The sequence below is a fragment of the Aythya fuligula genome, chromosome 3 (genome assembly GCF_009819795.1).
Source record: "Aythya fuligula isolate bAytFul2 chromosome 3, bAytFul2.pri, whole genome shotgun sequence".
NCBI lineage: Eukaryota > Metazoa > Chordata > Aves > Anseriformes > Anatidae > Aythya > Aythya fuligula.
The window spans coordinates 17,296,627-17,318,569 of record NC_045561.1 but is presented as its reverse complement, the minus strand read 5'-3'; the positions used below and the strand labels follow the sequence as shown (position 1 = coordinate 17,318,569).

At 36.1% G+C, this 21,943-nt stretch overlaps 1 protein-coding gene across 6 annotated transcripts in view; it reads right to left on the bottom strand.

Annotated features, from left to right (window-relative positions):
• Positions 1 to 21,943, bottom strand: part of CDC42BPA (CDC42 binding protein kinase alpha) — a 150,223-nt gene that overhangs the window by 15,781 nt on the left and 112,499 nt on the right. For 4 of the 6 annotated variants that reach the window (XM_032184439.1, XM_032184440.1, XM_032184443.1 and 1 more), the window contains 14 exons: positions 17,672 to 17,710; positions 14,298 to 14,417; positions 13,550 to 13,630; positions 12,356 to 12,461; positions 11,492 to 11,628; positions 10,715 to 10,854; positions 9,956 to 10,037; positions 8,594 to 8,810; positions 7,715 to 7,777; positions 6,222 to 6,815; positions 4,168 to 4,265; positions 2,780 to 2,864; positions 1,915 to 2,038; positions 494 to 611 (listed from right to left, as the gene is read on the bottom strand). In XM_032184439.1, the coding sequence (XP_032040330.1) occupies positions 494 to 611; positions 1,915 to 2,038; positions 2,780 to 2,864; positions 4,168 to 4,265; positions 6,222 to 6,815; positions 7,715 to 7,777; positions 8,594 to 8,810; positions 9,956 to 10,037; positions 10,715 to 10,854; positions 11,492 to 11,628; positions 12,356 to 12,461; positions 13,550 to 13,630; positions 14,298 to 14,417; positions 17,672 to 17,710 (2,004 nt within the window). The remainder of the gene's footprint in view (positions 1 to 493; positions 612 to 1,914; positions 2,039 to 2,779; positions 2,865 to 4,167; positions 4,266 to 6,221; positions 6,816 to 7,714; positions 7,778 to 8,593; positions 8,811 to 9,955; positions 10,038 to 10,714; positions 10,855 to 11,491; positions 11,629 to 12,355; positions 12,462 to 13,549; positions 13,631 to 14,297; positions 14,418 to 17,671; positions 17,711 to 21,943) is intronic. The other 2 variants (XM_032184442.1, XM_032184441.1) reach the window with 2 other exon arrangements.

Genomic DNA, 21,943 nt, shown 5'->3' with positions numbered 1-21,943 from the left:
ATCGCATCTTACTCATGGAAAGAAATTTGGACACTACATGCTTTTAAACTGCCACGGTTTCACTATCTGAGGAGAAGAGGCTGTAGAGAGAGAGGCTAAGTTGCAGTTAGGGATGGGAAGAAAAGAAAGGAATTGAACTTACAGTAACGTAGTTCATGGAGAAAAGAATTTCTCTTTCCATTTCCACAAAGTATCCAGGCTCAAATCCTCTTTTTACTTTTATAAATGCTATAAAAGCTAAAACCAACACTGAGAAGCCAACCTGCCTTAAAACCCAAGAGGCATTAGTTAATCCTTCCCCAGCCATCAACGCTTAAGTGTCATCCTCTTCATGTAAATTTTATCAAACAGCATCCATTCCCTAGTTACACTGTTCCCGATATGAAATTAATCAAACACTCTGAACGTATATTTAAAATTGTAGTTGTCTATCTTTCTCTTATTTGCAGCCTCTGTTGCAGTCAGTCATTCTCACATGTACTTTTGCACTTACCATTGGAAGGTCTTTGAGAATTTGTATACCATCACCTGGACCCATATGTGCTATGTGGTTAAAATTAGTTGGGTTAGAAATTAATTTATTTCTCATTTCTGGGTCACGTAGCATCTCCCTGGAAGAAAAAATACTGGTTAGATATTTTGTTCAAGGTGAAGACAGCCATTTAAAAAAATAATTATAGCTTGGATTATCAGCTATTTTAAAGGGGAAATTAACTATTTAACCACGTTAGCAATAATAAACTCTTGCTATCAGCACTGGCATGGACAAGCAAGCTGGGAAACTTCCAGCTTGAAGAGAGAGCTAAGGGCCAGAAGAAATGAATGATATTTTGCAGGCTAACAGCCCACACCCAATAGTTACTAAAAGTCAGAAAATATACAACCACTATGAGCTGATAAAAAGCTCTGTAAGATGAGCAAAAGCAGAACTCACTCATGATGCTGTATTACAAAGCACAGATGAAAATGAAGTAGAAAATAAGAGAACAGAATTAAAGTAATACTGTGGTACCTTTCTCAGTCTGTGGTCAGAATGGCATTACAAGTTCTCCAAAAGTATGCATTTCAGAGCTCAGGATAAATATAATTTTAAAAGACCAAACCACAATCAGCTCAAAAAAGTCAAGAACAAGAATTGGAATTTTATCTCCACATCACACACATATTACTTTTCTCAGAGCCAAAAAGAAAAGAAAGCTGAGAGCCAGCCATTCACAGAAGTTGAAAGTAAGAAACCTGAAGTATTTGGAGAGTAGTTTAGCACAGCAGTAAGCCATCCTTATTGGGTGATAGTAAACAGACAGTAACGTGCTTTGTGAACACTGTGAATGAATAGTGCAAACCTATTTCTACTGCCATTTAGGAAAGTATTTGTGACCTGTTAAAGACTTCTATTTAGAAATATGTCATGCTGCCCCATGTCCCCTGAAGATGAGTTTACTGAAATTTACAGTTAATGTAGTTAAATAAATCTGGAAAGCATGTGCTTGCTTTGGAATACTGCTGAGAGTAGAACTGCCTTTCTAGAAGGAAAAGCAGAACAGAAGTCTGAAAATATATATGCATAATTATCAATGCAATCTCCTTTTGCAAAGTGTTTATTACAGATCTTTACATATACAATGTATGTGCACACCTCTGTCCCTATATACAGTATGTGGAAATTTGTATTCCAAATTAGAGGTGTTTCAGACAGTTTGTATTAATGAAATTACTCGTGTATCCAGCATATATCCATTTCCAAACTGGTGTTAACAGAAATTATACAGAGGATTAACACGCTAGTGAAGACACAGAAACATCTGAATGCGCATTCCAGAAAGCAGCAAGTGAAGTACTGCTGCATTGGCATCATCCACTGTCCTTCAGGACCCACAGGCACGTGTGGAAGACAAGTACAGGTTGCACACTGACCTTCTCTGCTGCATCCTCTCCTCCTCTGGTACTCTGAATGAATAGCGGCGCTTGTTGTTGATATTTCGAACCATTTGCTTCCGGCTGTTATCTGATGTCTCAGGAACTACCAGCTCATCGCCCTCTGGAATCAATACGAAAATGATCCAGAAGCTTCATTAGGCATTCATGGAATTTGAATTCAAAGACATTTCCTCTTTCTACTTTTGCTAGTGCAGCTCACCACCTATTTTCCATCAAGTTTGAAAAAACGCTCCTTCATTTAGGGGTCTTTTTGGTCATCGTCTACTCTGTTAAACAAAAGCACACCTAACCCTTCTCTTCACCCTTCTGCCACAACTGTATTTCTCAAAATAAACGTTGATTAATTCTTTCAAACAAAACCTTTATTTTCCCTTTTCAAGGAGAACATACTTTAAAAAAAAAAAACAAACCACAGTATAAAACATTGGTTTTCTGACCTTTGGGAATGGTTTCTTTAGGTCAAGTATAAGATTAGTTTCAATTCAGCACTGCCAAGATCATTATTAAAGCCCTAAATTGTGCAGGTGTTTTTAGATGGTGTTTTGGCAGGCTATCTCAGATGTGGGGGAGCAACTAGTCATTCTGTTTTCTAAGTCTTTTTTATATTTTTTTATTGAATATTCAAAAGGAAAAAAAAATCAGGCTACCTGCCTACCACATATCTGTATCATTGCAATCACTGTGTGATAAGCACGGCTTTCTCCCAGACTAACAAGTATACTTACATTTGAGAGATGTATGTATGTAAGTAACTTTTTACAATGCACAGATTCAGGCCAAGATAAAAATGCTTTTTCTACACAATAATTTGCATGATGAAAACTGGCTCCTTTTTACTTACCTGCCATTTTGTTTTTGAAATATATTAACCTAATTGTTTCCAATCCTAAAAGGTTGAGCGATCCTTCTGTATTCAAGGGTCGTACCTGAAACAAGGAAAACCAATCTTTTAATAACAACTCATATTTAAATAGTTCATCTTATTCTGAAAGTTCCAAGGAGCATTCTAACCTTTATGAAAGGAGCACTGTTATAAAGCCAGCCAGGGAGCAGAACAGTGTAACTGGCCAGAGCAAAGCCTACTCCACAGAAGAACTACAATCTGGAGGAATCATGTATCCAATGACACATGCCTGCTCTCAGAAGTGACAAGTGAGGGTTGGTATAGCCACAAAATGGAGGAAAGGACAACCTTAGATCTTCAACTTCTGTTTGGAGATCCGGTACACAAGGAGTTGCCTAAAATTCCACTTAAAGCCATAGGCACAACAACATTCCTACCAGCATTTAAATAAATTGTTCCATAAGATACTTCATGTAATAATACAGTTTCAGTCTATCAGATGCACAAAGCACTATGATTTTATTTTGTGTTAGCAACATGACACAATTACACTTTGTGACATACGGGTGTATACTGATTGCTAAAACCTAACGATATTTGTGATGTAACACAAAGGAAAAAAAAAAAATCTTTCTCCAAATAGTCTATAAGTTGTTGGAAACAAATCCTTTTCCCCCTTCAGTGTTAAAAGCTTTCTTGACATCAGGGTAGACAACATCCACTGCTCTCCCCCTCCTTTACCCATCCAGTCATTCCATCGTAGAAGGCTATCAGATTGATTAAGCATGATTTCCCCTTGGTGAAGCCATGCTGACTACTCCTGATCACCCTCTTTTCTTTCACATGCTTAGTGATGACATCCAGGATGAGCTGTTCCTTTGCTTGTGTCTTCCATCCAGGATAAGCTGTTTCCCTTTCCTTTCCCCTTCCCTTTCCCAATACAGCTTTAGAGTTGGAATTAGAATACTTCAGTTGGAAGGGACCTACAAAGATCATCAACTCCAGCTGCCTGCCCACTTCAGGGCTAACAAAAAGTTAAAGCATATTATTAAAGGCATTATCCAAATGCCTCTTGAACACAGACAGGCATGGGTCATCAAACACCTTGCTAGGAAGCCTATTCCAGCTGAGCAAATACCTCCTGAATACCAAGGTAGTGTCAGTTTTCAAACACTTCTTCCTTTTGGTAAGTGAACCAAACCTAACAAAATTCTACTTACAATGGTTTTTGTTTGTTTGTTTGTTTTCTTTTAGTTCAATTATGTTTAAACAAGCAGTTTTAATGATGAACTCTAATGTCCTTAAAAAGAAAAAAAGTATGAATGTAGCAAAGCAATACTGAAGTCTAGTCGTAGTCTTTAACTGATATTGAAAGAGCAAGTTACCTTTTTGAGAGGAATAGTCTGAATCCACTCCATGGAATTCACGTCAAAGATATCAATTGCATTTTCACTATACACAGAGAGGTATGGTGCATTGTAACCTGAGATGGAATGATTGGGTATATAGTCATGTGCTTTTACACAGGGTTCACAATATACAATTTCCTATTGTTTAACAGTATTTATAAGAAAAAGTAAAACTATACCACCACCAGCACCACCAACAATAAAAAAAAAAAAAAACACGATCTAAAAACAACCTTAGTTTGCAAAATAAATTTTAACTTAAAAAATGGCCATTAAATTTATTGCAAAGGCAAGCCACCACCAAAAAAAAATTCTAAAACCTTTGCAAGATTTTTCTTTTAACTTTGCAGAACCAAACTACTTCATAGACTACAAGGAATTACAACTTACTCTGCCAAGCACTGATGTTGTTAAATATTTTTCTCCTCTAAAACCCCAATTTTTAAGAGTTTGTATTTGGTACATGATGTGGTAGGTATTCTTGTTATTTAATATCCGTCCTTTGAATGAATGTACTTAGTGTTTGGACCATGTACTAAATGAACATCAGTTAAAATTAAGCACCATGATACAGTCAGGAGAGTCTTCATATTTCCTGCTAGTTTTAATTCTCTTTTCTAATTTTCCACATTGTAAAGGGAATTCTGTGCTACTCATCTGGCACATTTTCCAAGCATTAAACTTGTTCCACTGGGACATCTAAAGGAGAATTCAGTACTTCCACATTGGCAAGAAAGCTGCCATAGTCTGCCAAGACTAACAAGAGCATCAAACTTGTGTTTATCTGTAACACTATTTGCTATAAACTATACCTCTGTTCTGAATTGGAATGCCATCAAGTCACTCCATTTAAGGCAATGAAAAAACTTGCACAAATGTCAATGGCCAGTATAAAATGTGAAAAATAACTGTTTTTTATTCATTTACTTGATCTCTTATTCTGACTCAGTCATTTTGTGAGTTCTAACATCGTAATAATCATGCTCCTGCTTGAAAAACAGAAGTGACATACAGGCTGTAAAAACTTATTCTTCTACATTGAGATGGGGCTTCATTCAGACCAGAGGAAACATTACTCTCCTCTGCAATGTGACTAGTGCCATCACAGTGAAGTAAAAAGGCAGACTATCTTAAAAATCAGCATAGGATTTGTGCTCATATAATCTGAGGACAAATTTGGCCAATCTTTATCTGCATTCAGAAAGATATTAAAAAGAGGAAGACAAGCACTGCAGCCTTCTTTTTCCTCTGTCACAATTATGAAGTCCCAGCTTTGAAAAAACATGCAATAAATGATTAACACAGTTCTTACTAGAAAAGGAAATCTTGAAAATTTTCTGTTTTTTCCCCAGTGAGGTTAGGAAATACATTTTCTACACTGTTGAAATACATTTTCTACTACTATGCTGTAGTTTGGAAAATATGGGAAAAAAATAATAAAATAAAATTAAAAAGAAAGAGAGAAGATGAATGAGAAAAGAGTTGAGAGAATGACGGAGCAACAAAAGCATACGGAAAAAAAAACAAAAAAAAAAAACAGTAAGCAAGAATAAGTACCATTAAGAGAAAGACAAGTCTAACTACCAGATCTTGTTACCTTTGAGCAATTCAAATCACAATGCTGAGCCAAAATATAATCAAATTTTTAGGCTTTAAACAGCAACAGTCTAGTTTCAGCTGTAGCAAATGCAAAAAGATCCCACTAGCCTCTCTAGGGCCTAAGGCTGTTTTAGAGATCAGGCTGGGTGTTTAGAAATAGGACATCGGGCAACTGACCTAGAAATCCTGGCCCTTGGTTTCTCTTTGTGCTAGCTACAGCAGCACAAGTCTGTTACAGAGCTGTCAAAACTAGTATACATGAAATCAGGATTAAATCCTCTTGACTAGATTTAAAACCACTGACACAGAAGCTGAGTGTTCATTTACCTGTTGAATAATTTTCCTTGAATTTCACATCCTGGTGACATTAATACAAGCAGTGATCACTTCTATGTATAATAACAAATAGACAGACACACAGAGCAACTTACAGCAAGATGATGGAGTCGCAGGCCACATCAATTCTTGTTGTCTAGACCTTCGGCCCTGGCAATCAACATAAACCCCTACGCTGCTAAAACACAGCAGGTATTCTTTATTTGAGATTTCGACTGCACAGATGGCATCAGTTGGCTGCTGTGAGATAAATGATAGTGTGTGGTCATCTGGATGGAGCAGACTGTATGGGCTGCCTTCTCCATGAAGGGGATATTTTAAGAAACCTGACTGGTAGCCTACACAAAGACGGTCACTGAAGACTGACATCCACTGGACATTCCCCTGAACTTGGATCTCCTTGATCTTTTTGTGGCGTGTCTTACTCTGATTTAGTTCATAACAGAGGACCTGCCTTTTCATAGCTACACACAAGCATGTAAAGGCTCCATGGCGTACGTGTCCAGAAACTATTGACTGGCAGCCTTTTGTTTCTGCCAACTTATAAAACTCAGTCTCTCTTCCATCCAGCGCTGCCATGGGGAAAAGCCGCACATGACGGTTTCGTCCTGAGATTACTGCAATGAGCTGTTCACTTGGGATAAGCTCAATCTGATGAACCTTCTTATTGTCACCAACACGGATAATCTCTAAAAAAAAACACGACAAAAATGATAACAGTGAAGCGTGAATTGATTTAAAAGTATGTATTTGTAGTGGATAAACTATGAGGAAAATACAAGAAATCCCCTTTATTGCTCCCTTAAAATATATTTAAAAATACTGAATTGTAATTTGTATTTTAATTATACCAGATATGCCAGTGCTGGATAATCCTTTGACTTCTCATCAGAAAAAGGGAGGAATAGATCCTATGTAATAACAACTGCAATATCATTTTAGAATTAATTTAAGAAACAATTTATAGCCACTAAACAACTGAATAAAGGAAAACCCTCAAAGAACTAAACTGTACAATTAAACATGTTGCTTGTTGAATTAGCTGTGGCATCTGATGTTATGTCTCTACATAACTGAACATAAGGTTTCATTTCCAATACCAAGGAGGAGGTTACACAGAAGTCCAACCCAAGCACCTTACTGAGATGCACAGCAGAAGAAGAGGTAAAAAGTCACAGCTGGGAACTGGGAATGTTCCAGCTAGATATGAGATGTTTCATTGTGAAATACACATTGCAACAAGCTGCCCAGAGAGGTTGTGAAATCTCTGACCTTAGGTATTTTTCAAGACCTGACTGGACAAAGACCCGACCTGGCCTGAATTCAATTTTGAGTCTGCTTCAAACAAGGAAATAAAACCTTCAGCTGCATTCCAGATGATGGATCTTTGTTACTGGAACTGATACGCAAAACTGAAAGCACAGAGAACAGCTTCTTGATTATCTGCTCTCACATGGGGCTCTCCAACTTGTAATACAGTAAATGGAGAAAAATGAAACTAGAGGATATCTTAAGAGAACAAGGCTTACAAAGTCATTTTCTGGTTATTTAATATAAGGGAAATTATTACCAGTTCTGAATCTCTTACCGTCCTTGGTGACATGCACAACAAATAACCCTTCTTCATTCCCCAGTGCTATTCTTTCATGGTCTATGATGTTAACAAAGGGGAAAAAAAAGGTTAGTTTTCTTTTAAAATGTTTTTTTTTTTTCCAACAAATGTGTTAATTCTGATTAACAGAGATTTCTTTTAATATCTTGAAATAAACAAATATAAAGCCAAAATAAATGCATTCATCTAAAAAAAAAAAAAAGAAGAAAAAAATGGTCTTTCAAGTTTCTGAAAAAATAAGTCTTTTTCCATTTCTCCTGTTAGTAGAAATAACACAGGAAATATTATTTTTAAGAAATCATTCAGAGTAGTTAGGTATACCACTTACTTTGCAATAAATAAAAAAACACATTTAAATAATCTGAGCTCAACATACTTTGCGCAGTAGCATTTTAAAAGACTTTATTCTCAGCTCTGTTTTTTTCTCTCTTTTTTAACAGGCAGATTTTTGTAAAATCAGTGATTTACACCTATTCTGTAGTTCTAAATCTGTAGGAATCAGTTAGGAATTATATTTGCAGAATAACACAAGAGTAATGTTTAATGCTTAGCCAAAATGGCTTATAACGATGTGTTCGCATATTTTTAAATATGTGACAAAAGTTCTGGGTCATACTTTGCACTTCTCTCGTATTCCCATACATACTTCCGTACGGGATAAACACACTACATATTATTCTATTTTCAGTAAACAATGTAATTTAACATATTTTTCTTTAAAAAGTATGCTTTAAAACGTATGCATACCCATCATAGAGGCCATCATGAATCATCTACATTACTCTGCTTTTTTCTGGCAACATTAGAATCTAAGAGAAGAAATTTTTCTGAGATTTCTTCTTATTCATTTCGTACCTATGATTGCTGCTGACTGTGTTGTTTTGATGAGGGGTAAGGTGCTATCATAAGCTTCTTTGGGAACATAGACTGAGCGGTCTTTGAGTTTGTTCTTCTTCAAGATCCTATGCAATTCATTCAGCACTCCTACCCATTTGCTTTTTTCATTCTCACCGTCTGCTAGAATCAGGATTGAACACTTATTACTGGATGCAGACAGCTGGGAAGCTGTGACCTGGAAAATATTTAAATACGTATTTTAAGTCATAAGCAATAAAAGATTTCATCTTGATAATTTATACATGATATCAGATGCATGTAAAGTGCTCTTTTAATCAGCTATCTGATCTAAGAATGCAAAAATTTAGCTTTAGTTAATAGAAAAAAATTATCACAATCAAGAGCTCATGGCAGAAAGACCTATAGATGTGAATAATGCAGCAAAATCTGAAAGTTTTTTTTTGTAACATATTTGTATTTATTCTGTAATTTGGAAACATCCACCTAAATCAGCTAGACGTCTCACAGCAATTTTATAATGTAAAGAATTTCTTACAAAGTATTCTGTATTTTTTAAAAGTCAATAGTTTCCATCGTTAATTTAACATAATAGGAATGCTATATACAGAAGAATGACCTATCAACATCATGTATTTGGTACAGCTGCTACAGATAAAAGCAAAAGCCCCTTTTGTAGGTTTATCTCCTCTCAGCATGCAGAGTGCTGAACAGTCTGAAAGCAGGAAAAACAAGGAGTGAAATACAATAGTGTAGGTAAAGAAATGATACATGAATTAATTAGATACCAAAGATTTTTCACTGAGGTCAAAGCTTCAATAGAATATCCAGTAAAAATAAGAAGAATATTAGAAAAAGACAGTGATGGCAAAATCCTGATGCCAGGTAACAGATAAATTTTGACGAGTGTATTACACTGTATACTAACTACCTGATGAATGGGAGTTTTCAAAAATCCGTGCCTTTATATGAAGAAATTACATACAAAAAAATGCTTCAGGAATAATGCAGCAAATCAAACTGAAAAGCAGAAGACAACTTTGGGAAATGAAAATGTAGAAAGTCATGAAGAACAGAACTTCAAATGCCTAATAGGAAGTTGAGAAACATAAGTCTTATTGTGAAGGTTAGAAAAAAATAAAACCTATCATCTTTTTTGATGAGAACTTGTGCTATTTTTATGACGAAAAATATATGGATTTATGTACAGAGCTTTATGCACTGCTGCAGTCATGAACGACACACTGCTAGAACTTGTGACAGAAGTTAAATACTAACCAAGTAGTCAGTGAATGCATGCTGTACATCACACTGTAAAACCCAGTGCTTCTGGGTTACTAGGCTCAAGACAGACATACTTACTCGAAAGATACAGGGGATATCTTTTCGATTTGCATGGATGACATCTGAAGCCAGGACAGAACTCACTGAGAATTCTTCATCCCTTATGGAGACCATAAACATTATTGGAAAAGAGTTAAGGAAAGCAAAATCTGTATGTTTGTTTTTTCACTTATATTTCCACAGTATCAATTTCTTTGTTTTGTTATGTACACAACAGGACAGTACTGAGATCTAATTTTTAAAATTATCCTGACTTTTCTCTCTACCTGCAAATGAAACTCATAACACAACGTTATGTAATTACTCCTGGTAAATGCTGATGGAAATATACCTATTCAGAGTATTTATTTTTGCATCTGTTTAAATTAAAAACTTAAAACAAAAATCAAACTAGAAAGAACAGACTGGGGCAAGAAGACCCTTTCAACTCTTTCATAAAAATCCAAACTGTCTAGAAGTTGTAATCTTAATTGGGTACGTTAGATGTCCTCAACCTTCATCAAAGTCAGTATTTCAATAATACTGAAGACAGTGAGAACAAAATATTCAGCCCTCCTGAATACAAAATTCTATTAATTTTATCCAATGACAAAGGTCAATCTGTCTTCAAAATTCTATCCAACCCCAAAAAGAATGTATTTTTATTCTTTACTAATTCCACAACTTACACACAGATGACAGACGCATTTTGGCATAGGAAGTAGTAATAAAGTTTTAATTGCATTGTCACCCCCCTTACTTTTACTAAAAGCTCCCACTGAGCAACAGAAAGCTTACCTCATGTCTATGACTTGACTCACTATCACACTGGGCTGGGATGCTTTTCCTTCTGCTATATCATACAGGAAGAGTTTAAAATCACAGATCACTGCCAGCGCTCTCTGCCAACCTTTCTTTACTCCAGCTGGTTTTGGTACCTTTAGCAAAATAAATTCTGATCAATTATTTAAATCTCTGTGCAGTCAAAAATCAAACAGGCAGTACAAAAATCAATTCTCTCATCTAGGCTGACAAACTTTTGTTCAGTGATAACATTAAGCAAGATAAGAAATAGCATAGATACAGTAAGAGCATCAAACACAATCAAACAGATACCACAACATGTTGTTTAAAAAAAAATAAATTAGCACCACAGATTGTTTCTCCATAGTAAACAAGCTTATTCAAAGATATGTTGACAAAAGATATAAACATCTATCTCTAGTTGGTCAAGAGAAATCTGCCTAGTAATTTTTTAACTGATTCTTTACAAGCAATTACCAGCAAACAATACTAATCAACAGAAAGACTCAAAAACTCACTGGCCTGGGAAGATGATCTGATCTCTAGAGATGGACTATTCAAGATCAACTCAAAGCACTATGGCCAACAGATAAAGAAAGAAATACTGTTGAAAATGCCAAGAGTTGCTCTGTGAAAATTGATGTCTTAGTTTCCAAACTGTTACCTTAAGAAATTACTAAATCATCCACCCCTAAAATTAGAGTTTAATTTCACCTCCAGAAAGCAATAAATATGACACAAGTGCCCCAAATGCTGCTATTTGATACTTACTCGGACATGTCCTTCATAAGCTGTTCCTATACCTTTCTGCGGATCTATTCCCAAAGGGCCCTTAGTCTGTTCAGGAGGGATTGGACATACTGCAGGGGCCTTGTCTGCACAGGTCACGTGGCAGGAGAATCCACATACTTGTGAGGAGGAAACGAAACAAAAGTATTTGATGGTTATTTCTTATGCAATGCAAAAGCTATGATAATGATGATGATGCTTTTTCTATTTATTTATTTATTTTTTTACTAACAATTGAATTGTTGCACTGAACTTTGCTACACTAAAATAGAAAAGTAATTTATTTTTTTTTTTGCACAACAGCAGTGCAGAATTTGATTAGATCTAAATTCAGAGTTGTTCAGCTTCAGAGTTCTATAGAACTCATTAGAAGTTCAAATTGAAAAATCTATATGATTATTTTTCTAGGTCCATCTGTCTTATAAACAAAAAGCTGCAAACTTCCCTAAATGATGCGTGTTATTCTGTGTATACAAAAACCTAGGATAAATCAGTCCTGGAAAGAAGCAATATTGTTACTAAATGGCAAAACTTTCTTACATACTGCTCCAGGTCGTAAAGCAAGGTTGCTGTCAGCCTACTTGACCACTGACTGCTGCCCCTTATTGCTAATTTACATAAACTCTGCTAAGCTCTTCTGCCACCAACCAGAATAAGTACTTCCCCAGATAACTAGGTAATTTTTTCATGAGATACTCAAAGTGTTTGGCTTCCACTGTTAAAAGACAGCAGAATGAGAATATATTCTGTTATTCAAAACGTATACAGAAGACACCTGCATTATTGTTTACTATGCAATCTGCATCTGTAAGAACTTCAGTTCCCATTTCCTGCTTTTATACTTACCTTCACAAGTGCAGCCCTGTCTTATTAAACCAACCATCAGAGACGTGCATTGATTGCATTTTGTTGGGGTATTAAATGATTTCACTACAAACTGATGTGCTTTAGGCTGTGAAATAAGCAGACAAGTATGTTAGTATCTGTAACACTTCTGAAGAATAGTTATCTTACACAGACACAAGACTGTTTGCTGAAATGAGACCTGAGTTCCTAACACACAGGCTGAAGACATTCCTTATCAGTGCTTGTTATTGATAACTTAAACCATCCCATGCAAACATAACCACAGAAACTGAACTTTGCCTCAGAACATTAGTTTGCTTCCACCATAGACAGGAAAGTTGACAAAATTACCCAATTACACTCAGTACAAGTTGAACATATGTATGTACCTATCTTTCAAGAAACATTCAGTGCTTCACTGTAAGGAGTGTTGCATTAGTTCAAAGTAAAACATCAAACTTCTTTTTCAAAACTCTGATTTTTATGACAGAGTTCAGCTTTATGGTGTCAGGCACAGGCTATTTCAGAATACCCAATTTAAAGCAAGAATGCAAATAAAGTTGATTTTAAAATTGGTTGACTGCAACGGATAGACCAGCTGAAGCCTCCAAACACAGCATGGGAAACAAGCAGAAGGAGTTGGAAACCATTGTCGCAGTTAGACAAATATGACATGATTGCTATCACAGAAACATGGTGGGATGAATCACACAACTGCAACACTGTAACTGAGGTCTATAAGCTTAGAAAAATAATCATTATTTACTGTTAAGGCAAAACAGTTGTAAAAATGAAACAACGGGTGCAGTACAATCTGTTTCACACTTAGTATTTTTCATTGATCTATTAAGACGTTGCCAACAGAACTGCCTGCTCAAACATCTCTAGCATTCTTTTACATAAAGTCTTTTGTTATTTTGCAATTTATCAAAATAGTGGAACAGATGTATTAGAAAGACTTACACACTTCATTGATTAATTGCAAAAAAAGCTTTTGTTGTTGTTTTTGTTTGTTTGTTTTTTAATATATACAGAAGACTCCTGAGCTATTGAGGGGCTGTTAAATTTTAGAAAGCAACCAGCCTGCACACAAAGAACTCTTCTGGAGAGTTCTGGTAAGATTCCTGATGCTGTGGCCCAGGAGCAATACTTTTCCCCTTATTGTACAAAAAATGTGAACACATGATTGAATACCTTTAGTGCAGGAAGTCCCGATCCAATATATGCTGTCTTCATGGTTGGCGTGTGAATTGAACGAGGAGGATGATCCATAACCTGAATGTAGTCCCCAAAAGATCAGTAAGACATCAAATATGCACTATCAAAGACAGCTTGAATAAAGCAAAAATACTACAACCTGCCGCCCACTCCATTCCCAATCATACAAAACCAAAAAAAAATAACAAAGGAAGGACTCGGGAATACAAATCTTACTTGTCATAAAAATGATGTGCTAGATTCAGCTCTTAAATATTTGACATCTTAAACGGCAAGAATAGTTTTGCATTAGCTCCATTTAACCAACTATTTTCTACCATAAAATAATCAGAGAATTGATTTTTTTAAACAGGGGAAGGGGATGATACATTATTACGGTTGCAGAACCTTGCTAATATTTTGTATGGACAAGACTCCAAAGCAAGACTCCAAAACATGCTCTCAAACTATATTGTAACATCATCTTTGTGCAGATAATTCTTAAATTTTTGCAACTAAGGACACATTATGCAGAGACATCCAATAATTGATTTACCATAGTCCCCATCCCTAACTAACTAACCATACATAAAAGGACTCAATATTCCCCAAAGTACAGCTCACCACCAGTGCAGAAGGTTATTTACAGGGTTCTAAATAGTCCCTACAGTATAGCGAGTTTAGTTTCTAAACAAAAAGATTTGTAACAGCGAAGTAAAACTGGTACTCCTAAAAAAAAAAATACCTCTATGGGTTCAGTTTCGCTTGCTGTAGAAGGAGACCTCGATCTTGAATGGAGGTGAGACTTGGTATCTTCATCCCGTGATGGTGTATTAGACAATGTAAAATTCTCAACTGAATCAATCTAGGAGAACAATTCCAGAGGGGGAAAAAATTAAAAGAAATCAAAGTCATCGTTAAAATGGATTTCTTGACTCTTACCAAAATAAGATAAGGAAGCAGCAGAATTCCTAAGAGAAAACTGAGAAAGAAAGAATCAGTGTAAGTAACTCTTTAATCAAGCTACAAAAACACAATTTAAATTATTAAATATGAAGACGCCAAGGCTTCTGCCGAGAGGTGAGCACATGCATAAGAACTGCTAGTTCAGGCGCCTGATAAACACTCAAGGAGACTTGTAATTGAGCATTTTTAAAGGGTGACTATTTTCTAAACATTACTCTTATTTTGTCCACCAGTATTAGAAATTTGTTAGTAGTGAATTCCCATATAAACCACATAAATCAGTGCAAATGTATTTAGCAGAAAAGGCAGAGCAAATACTATATTTCCTTAAATTAGCATTAACAATATTCACAGAGAATTGAAGGGGTTTGTACTCCACCAAAACTACAAAAAGGGAAACATCTTTATTTTCTACATTTTCTTCAGGGGACTATTTTCCTAGTCTTTGATACACAACAAAACTAAGCCAAGAACAAGATTATATTGAACAAGAGGACACTGAGTATGATCAGGTGTCCTGATAACAAGTCATCTTTTGTCTGATCTTCATCAGACAAATGAAAATCGAGACTGAAAATCAAATAAAAATCGAATGAAAATCAGAGAATGCAAGATTCTTCATCGTAAACATGACATCCCCACATCAAAGTTTTGGATTTATTTTTTATTTAAATTAAAGTGAGATAAGGATGCTTTTCTCCACTAATAATAAAATTAAAGGCTGAAGGCCTACAGAAGGCTCCACGGCATGTCTGGCTTTTCTAGAGCAATGTTATCAACACTTCCCCATTGCTAAGGATTTGTGTAACTTGCACACAAAATAAAATATGCAGCAACCTTTACAGAACGCATCTGAATATTCCAGTGTGGGTTTTTTTTCTTAATTTGCCATTGACAGCATACTAGGAATTCAATAACCTTTGCTACTTTTTTGAGAACAAAATATATCGCCATGCCAATCTTATACATGCATATAGAGTTCTCTTCCCCAGAAAATCATGGCAATGAACAGGTGCAGCTGAAGTTCTCTTGCTCTATTTTTTTTTTCTTATTTTAGATTGTAGTGAGCTAAGTTTGAAGACTTCTTTACCATAGTAATCAAAAAAAAATGTCATAGAGAATGCTCATCAGCTTAATCAACTTAGGCAAATTAAGATGCCTGCAACAACAACAAAAAATAATTTGCGTCATGGGATAATGAGATACACCTATTTTCTGCACATAAGTCATGTACTTTAGGTACTGAGGCAAAAAAGTAGCAGTAAACATTTTGTGCTCAGATTTATCAGAAGCAAATTATAACTGGAAGCTTCATCCAGTATTAGAAACACTGATGCCTTTAAGTAGACAAGACACATAGTATTGTTTCAATTAAACTTTTTTTTTTTTTTTTTTTAAAGCAAGTCTGAACACGTGATAACTTAGAATCCAGTCAAAGACTATTTAACCTCAAAAAATCTTGCTGCTTTCTAACAGTGCTATTAAAAAAGCAAGCCCAAGGAGTACCCACAGGACTTTTTTTTTTTTTTCATAGTAAGAAGCGGACGTTCCTTCTCTTCTTTCAGTTAAATTCAGAGATCTAATCTATTATTTCATAAACATTTCCACATACTCAGAAGGCTTTCCCTTTCAAAGTAGTATCTGCATACCAAAGAATTTTCATGGTGTCTCTTAAAAAATTTAGTACAAGGATAATATAAATAATGGAACTTTTTGGGAATGTGTTACAAAGCCTTTGTGGTTAGAAGACAACTGCTGAACTATTTACTAATGTATTTTCACTTTGCCCCAGAACACACAGAACCTGATCTACCATTACTGAATTTGAAGGGAATTTAACCACCAACTTCACCGCAGAAACAGGGTGTTAAGCTATATGGCTGCTGTAATCTTCAGGTTCCTTACTGTAATGAGATGAAATAAGTACAAAAGAAGCCTAACTCAGCTATGGCCAGAAGCTTAAGTGGACCATAATATTAGCACCATTAAAACTAGCCTTAAACTAAGCCACCGGATTATGAAAACAACATTTGAGATCAAATTGCAACAGCCTTGTTGGCTTCCACCAGACTGTGTTTATCGGTACACACAATGTCATCTGTGAAGGTGCCAACACCAGGGTAGATGAGACCCTGAGCAACCTGATCTAGTGGGTGGCATCCCTGCCCATGGCAGGGGGGTTGGAACTAGACGGTCTTTGAGGTCCCTTCCAACCCAAGCCATTCTGTGATTCTATGAAGGTCTGAGCCAAAGCTGGCCCCTGTATAAATACATCTGAATTGGAGCCACAACAGGCAAAAATAGTCACTGTAAGCTTGCCTAAAACACTGAGATGCTGAGATGCGTGCTTTGAACTACATTAGGTCATTATTTGAGCTGTGGGTATTGTTGTTTATGTATTGATTGTTCAATAGAAACGCTTTGTATGCTTTCCTAGTCTTACTATCACATATATATGAAAGAATCAAAAGAAGTAGCTCAAAGTGGAGTGAGTTCAAAGTGGACATGGCATACCTGGCACCAATTCAGGTACAAAGTTTTGGTAAAACCATGTTTTAAAATCCACCTCAATTTCTGAAACACCACAAAGCTTTCCAGCTCGACAGACTATAACACATACAACTATGTCTTCCTTGTATGAATTTTTCCCACCTTCTTCAATGTTTCCGTTTACTCAGTCTCCTACTTCTCATTTATTTATCTTTGTGCTGTGATATTTTCTGTCATTTGCTCTGACATGCCTCCTGAATGCCAAACTTCTGCCTTCTACAGGAAATTCTTGTAACCCTACGTGTCCTCTCCAAAGGTCAAGGAAACAAACAGGCCCTCATTTGACATCTGCTCATCTTCCCATCCTGTTATCAACCAGATCAGCTTTCGTAATGAATGTTCATAGTGAAATGAAGAAGTAGCCAAAGCATCTTCTTTAGTTACTGCGATATTCTGCTCATGGAAGTATTACCAAACCAAATACTCCAGAAGCTTTTAGCCCACAGCTGTAAAACAACAAAAAGCACAGCAGCAGCGGCAGCAGCAAGCAGTAGCAGCAGCACAAGACATGCAGAGAGATATATACGTAATCCATACATTAAACAAAGGCATGTACACAACAGGCAAAAATAAAGGGCCACATAGAGTAAGACAGCCTCTTACACATCTGCCTCTGTTAGCTGGAATACAGGAAGGAGAGCGCTTTAACAAAGAAAGGAGGAGAATATGTTACAAAACCAAACAGTGACATATACTTCAGCTCTAAATTCATTGCTGTATATTTCCAGATGTACTGTTTAGACACACACAAACACGTTCATTTTTAAAACAATTTTCAAAACACTATTCTGGGGTAACAAGAGGAAAGAAACGTCAAAAAAAGGAACAGTTATTTTAGAGTTTGTAGCTTTACAACAGACAATAACAGTGAAACTACAGACTATGTTACACTACAGAAGTATGATTTGTAGTTAGTATCCCTGTATTCTCAATAACACAAATAAAGCAATCTTTTGGAGGTTCACTACATCCAATTTAAAGAATCATTAAGAACCAGAGGAATTCTAAACTTAATTATGAATGTGCAGGAACAGTCAGGGCTCTCAGCACACGCTAATGTGGAGTATTTAAAAACGAGAATTCAGAACATGATTTACTCTGTGGTTATTTACAAACCTGAGGTTTGTTTAGTTTAACCAAGGCCCACAGGGACTGCATGGGGGGCAGACTGCAGGAAGATTTAAGAAAGCTATTTTTAATTCATAATGTGCTACTAACAAGAGAAAAAAAATATTTTCTACCAAGTAGGAAAATAATTGTCAAGGGAAAATGGCTTGTTATTGTTTTAGTGTTACTAAATAATCACAAATTCAACTTTGAATAAAACAAGTTGATTGCTTCTGTGAGCTAGAGAGATACACAAAGATCAATCTTGAAAAGAAATAAAAAACAATATCAAACCAAAACAAAAACCACCACCCAACACTGCTATTATCAGACAATTCCCGGGAACACAGCAGACTTAAGACCTAGATGATACTACTGAGAGACAATCTGCAACACACAGGAGAAATAAGGGAAAAGATTTAGAAATGAGTATAGTGGAGTCATTGGGGATGGCTGCCCTCCACACCACAATCAGAAACCACAGGCAGCAAAACCCAGTTCTACTCCTTTTCACACCTCTGGTGCACACAGGAGATGAAAGGATCATTTCTGGACATTTGGACTTTCACAACTATGAGGATTTTGGCACCAGTTCCACCGATTTGACCAGGTATCTTTTTGAGGATTCGAGGAGGAACAGCGTGAGCCAGCAGTGACTGCTACTCATCTCAATACTGAGCTACTACTTCTCTTGCTCAACACACCTGCAGGCTACAGAGACGGCAAGACAAATGATTTTACTGCTCTCCAGAAGAAATGCAAAGCTATCATTTTCCTTAACTGATACAATTAGAATTAACTACAATCATTCACTGAGCGTGATAAATGATCACATTATTTGGATGGCAGACAGGAGACGTTATCCACCCTAACAAACTTCACATGTAACCAATGGGTCAAACTGGGTGCTGCTTCCACATGTATACATTAAACAGTCTGCAGAGACTTTGCAAAGAGTGCAAGACGTAACTACAACAGCATATTATTTTACACACTCTGTCATTTCATAATGAAGCACAGAGGCTGTAGAAACATAATGGGCCATCAGTAATATTTACTTTGGGTTCTTGATTACAGGACAGGCTTTCCTGAAAACCACGCTATCTTGCAGCACTGCCTGAGTCTAACCTACAGGTTTCTAATTCTTCACTGGTCTGAATTTAAAGAGCCCCCACACTTCTCAGGTTTGATTGAGCACAGGTTAATTCTCTTTGAGGTGCTACAATAAACATTGCCCTACAAAGCAACTACTGTCAAAAAGACATGTTGATAAGAGAGCAGAGGTCACATCCAGAGGGGAGGGTGGGTTTTGTTCTTCTCCCCCCCCTCCCCCTTTTTTATTTGCTTTTTTTTTGAGGCCCTTACTATCTTTTAAGTCAAATATGTGGATATCGAACCTGCTGCAGTAGTTGAAACATAAATAAACATTCATCTTGGTAACTGAAAGGCTAGGTATTATGAATCTCTTTGTGAATTAATCAAGTAATTGCCCAGCTATAGAAGGGTGCAGAACTGACTTTAAAACACAATTTAATTATACTACCTTCCACCTACTAAAAATGACATCAGACATTTCTCTTTCAATAAAGAAATATAACTCAACAAGTGTTCTACTTGTCTGTAAGGTACTTTTCCTGTCTTTGAACAGCCAACTCTCTTGTTTTGCTAGCAGGTTTGCCAGAAAGCATTCTGCCTCAGTGTTAGAGAGGCCCCAGATAGCAGCTAGTTACTCCAATTCAGAAAGGTACTGAGAAAACAAAGCTGTTGGACTCCACTTGAAAATATACCAAAGGAGGTTTGATTCTGTATGTGCCAAGCCATCCATATGCAATGATATACATGCTAATAACTTGGGGTATTAGTTAAAAAGATTTGATCTGGGTGGATCAACTGAGAAGAATGATCTAAAGGATGTATGGCAACAGTTGGAAATTATTCACTTGCAAAGAAAAAAAGGTAAAAGCTCATGAAAAAAAAAGTTGCCTTCTTTAAAACAAAAGAAACAACAACAAAAAACAACAGTGCTTTATCCTGTATTTATTGGTGTCCTTCAAAACTAACTAGAGAGCAAAGAGGAAAACTTTGTTGTCCTCTGTTTCACCTTGCAAAACAGAAAATTATCCATTACCCTGTTACATATGTACTTTATTTCTCTTTTAACAAGTTTTTGCAGAATGACAGAATGGTTGAGGTTGGAAGGAACCTCTGGATGCTATCTGGGGGGACAAACCTCTGCTCAAATGGGAACACCTAGAGCAGATTGCCTAGGACCATGTCCAGGTGTCCAAGGAGGGAGATTCCACAAACTCTCTGGGCAACATGTTCCTGTGCTTTGTCACACGCACAGTGAAGTGCTTCCTGATGTTTAGATGGAACCTCTTGGGTTCCAGTGTTTGCCCACTGCATCTTGTCCTCACACTAGACACCACTGAAAAGAGCATGTTTCTGTCTTGCTTGCATCCTCTCTTCAGGTATTTATGAAAATTGCTGAGATCCCCCCCAAGCTTTCTCCTTCTCTAGGCTAAAAAGTCTGAGCACTCCCAGCTTTTCCTGATAGGAGATCTGCTCCAGTCCCTTCACCATTGTTTTAGGAGAGTAATAGATATTTTAAAGGTACCTTTTTATGAAACAGCCTGCTGATAGAAACTAAGTGTTCCTAATGCTCTGGCAACATACCGAACACTTCCTTAATTCAGTGAAGAATTGAAATATTAATTTATTACACATTTAACAAGACAGGAAACTCTATTTTACTATATTACTATTTTTGGTGTAAGAAAATTACAGTATCAGCAAGACAAGGGTTTCTATGCTACACAAAAATGCAGACAAATGCATGCTACTATGGTACCATAAACGTACATTCTCATTTTGTCTCAGGTATGTATTGAATTGCAGATAAAAACATCTAGATGAAAAGCATTCTTTCAGAATTGCTGAAAGGAAACTCAGTCAGTAGTATAGGCCTATCTGCTATACCGTCTGTTACATCATTCACAGCAGACATTTCTAGAATAAAATTAATAACATTGCATTTTAATGCAAATATGATTCTAGTATTTTAAATATCTACGTATAAATACGCGTGTATGTGTATGTAACATATACACATAAAAGTACACGCATATGTACGCACAATATACACAGAATTGCAATGGGTGGTATACTACAAATGATGCACAGTATTTACTTTGATTTTAAAAGTTTGTTAGTGTTTACACATATGGGCTTATTACTTTGGTCTGGAAGAAATATATACAGTCAATTTTCAGCTTTTAATTTAATTTCCTTAGCATGCAACTAACCAGCACAAATATTTAAACACCGTTGAGATCAAAAATTAGCATCTCAAATACCAATAAAAAAAATCAAGAAGGTCACTTCAGATATAATGAAGATTACTTCTTAAAATATAGGTTAAAAAGTATATTAATAGTATTAGTATATAATACTAATAGCATATAATAGTATTTTATTTGAACTGACAGAAATTAACTGTATGGAAAAAAAACCACCACTTTCACTGAAGTGACCAGAAAAGTTTTGGAAACAACTAATGATAAAATAATAACATGAAGCAATAGAACTAAATAAAATAAATATGCCAGTGCTTTTAGAACCATTTTCCACAGGTCATATCAGTAGACAAGGCCCCAAAACATCTTCTCCCCATTAGAAATACCCTTCTGAAATTAAGATTTCTTTACCTGCACATAAAGAAAAACACTGACTTCAAAACTGTGTGTCTATCTATATAGATAGGTGTAA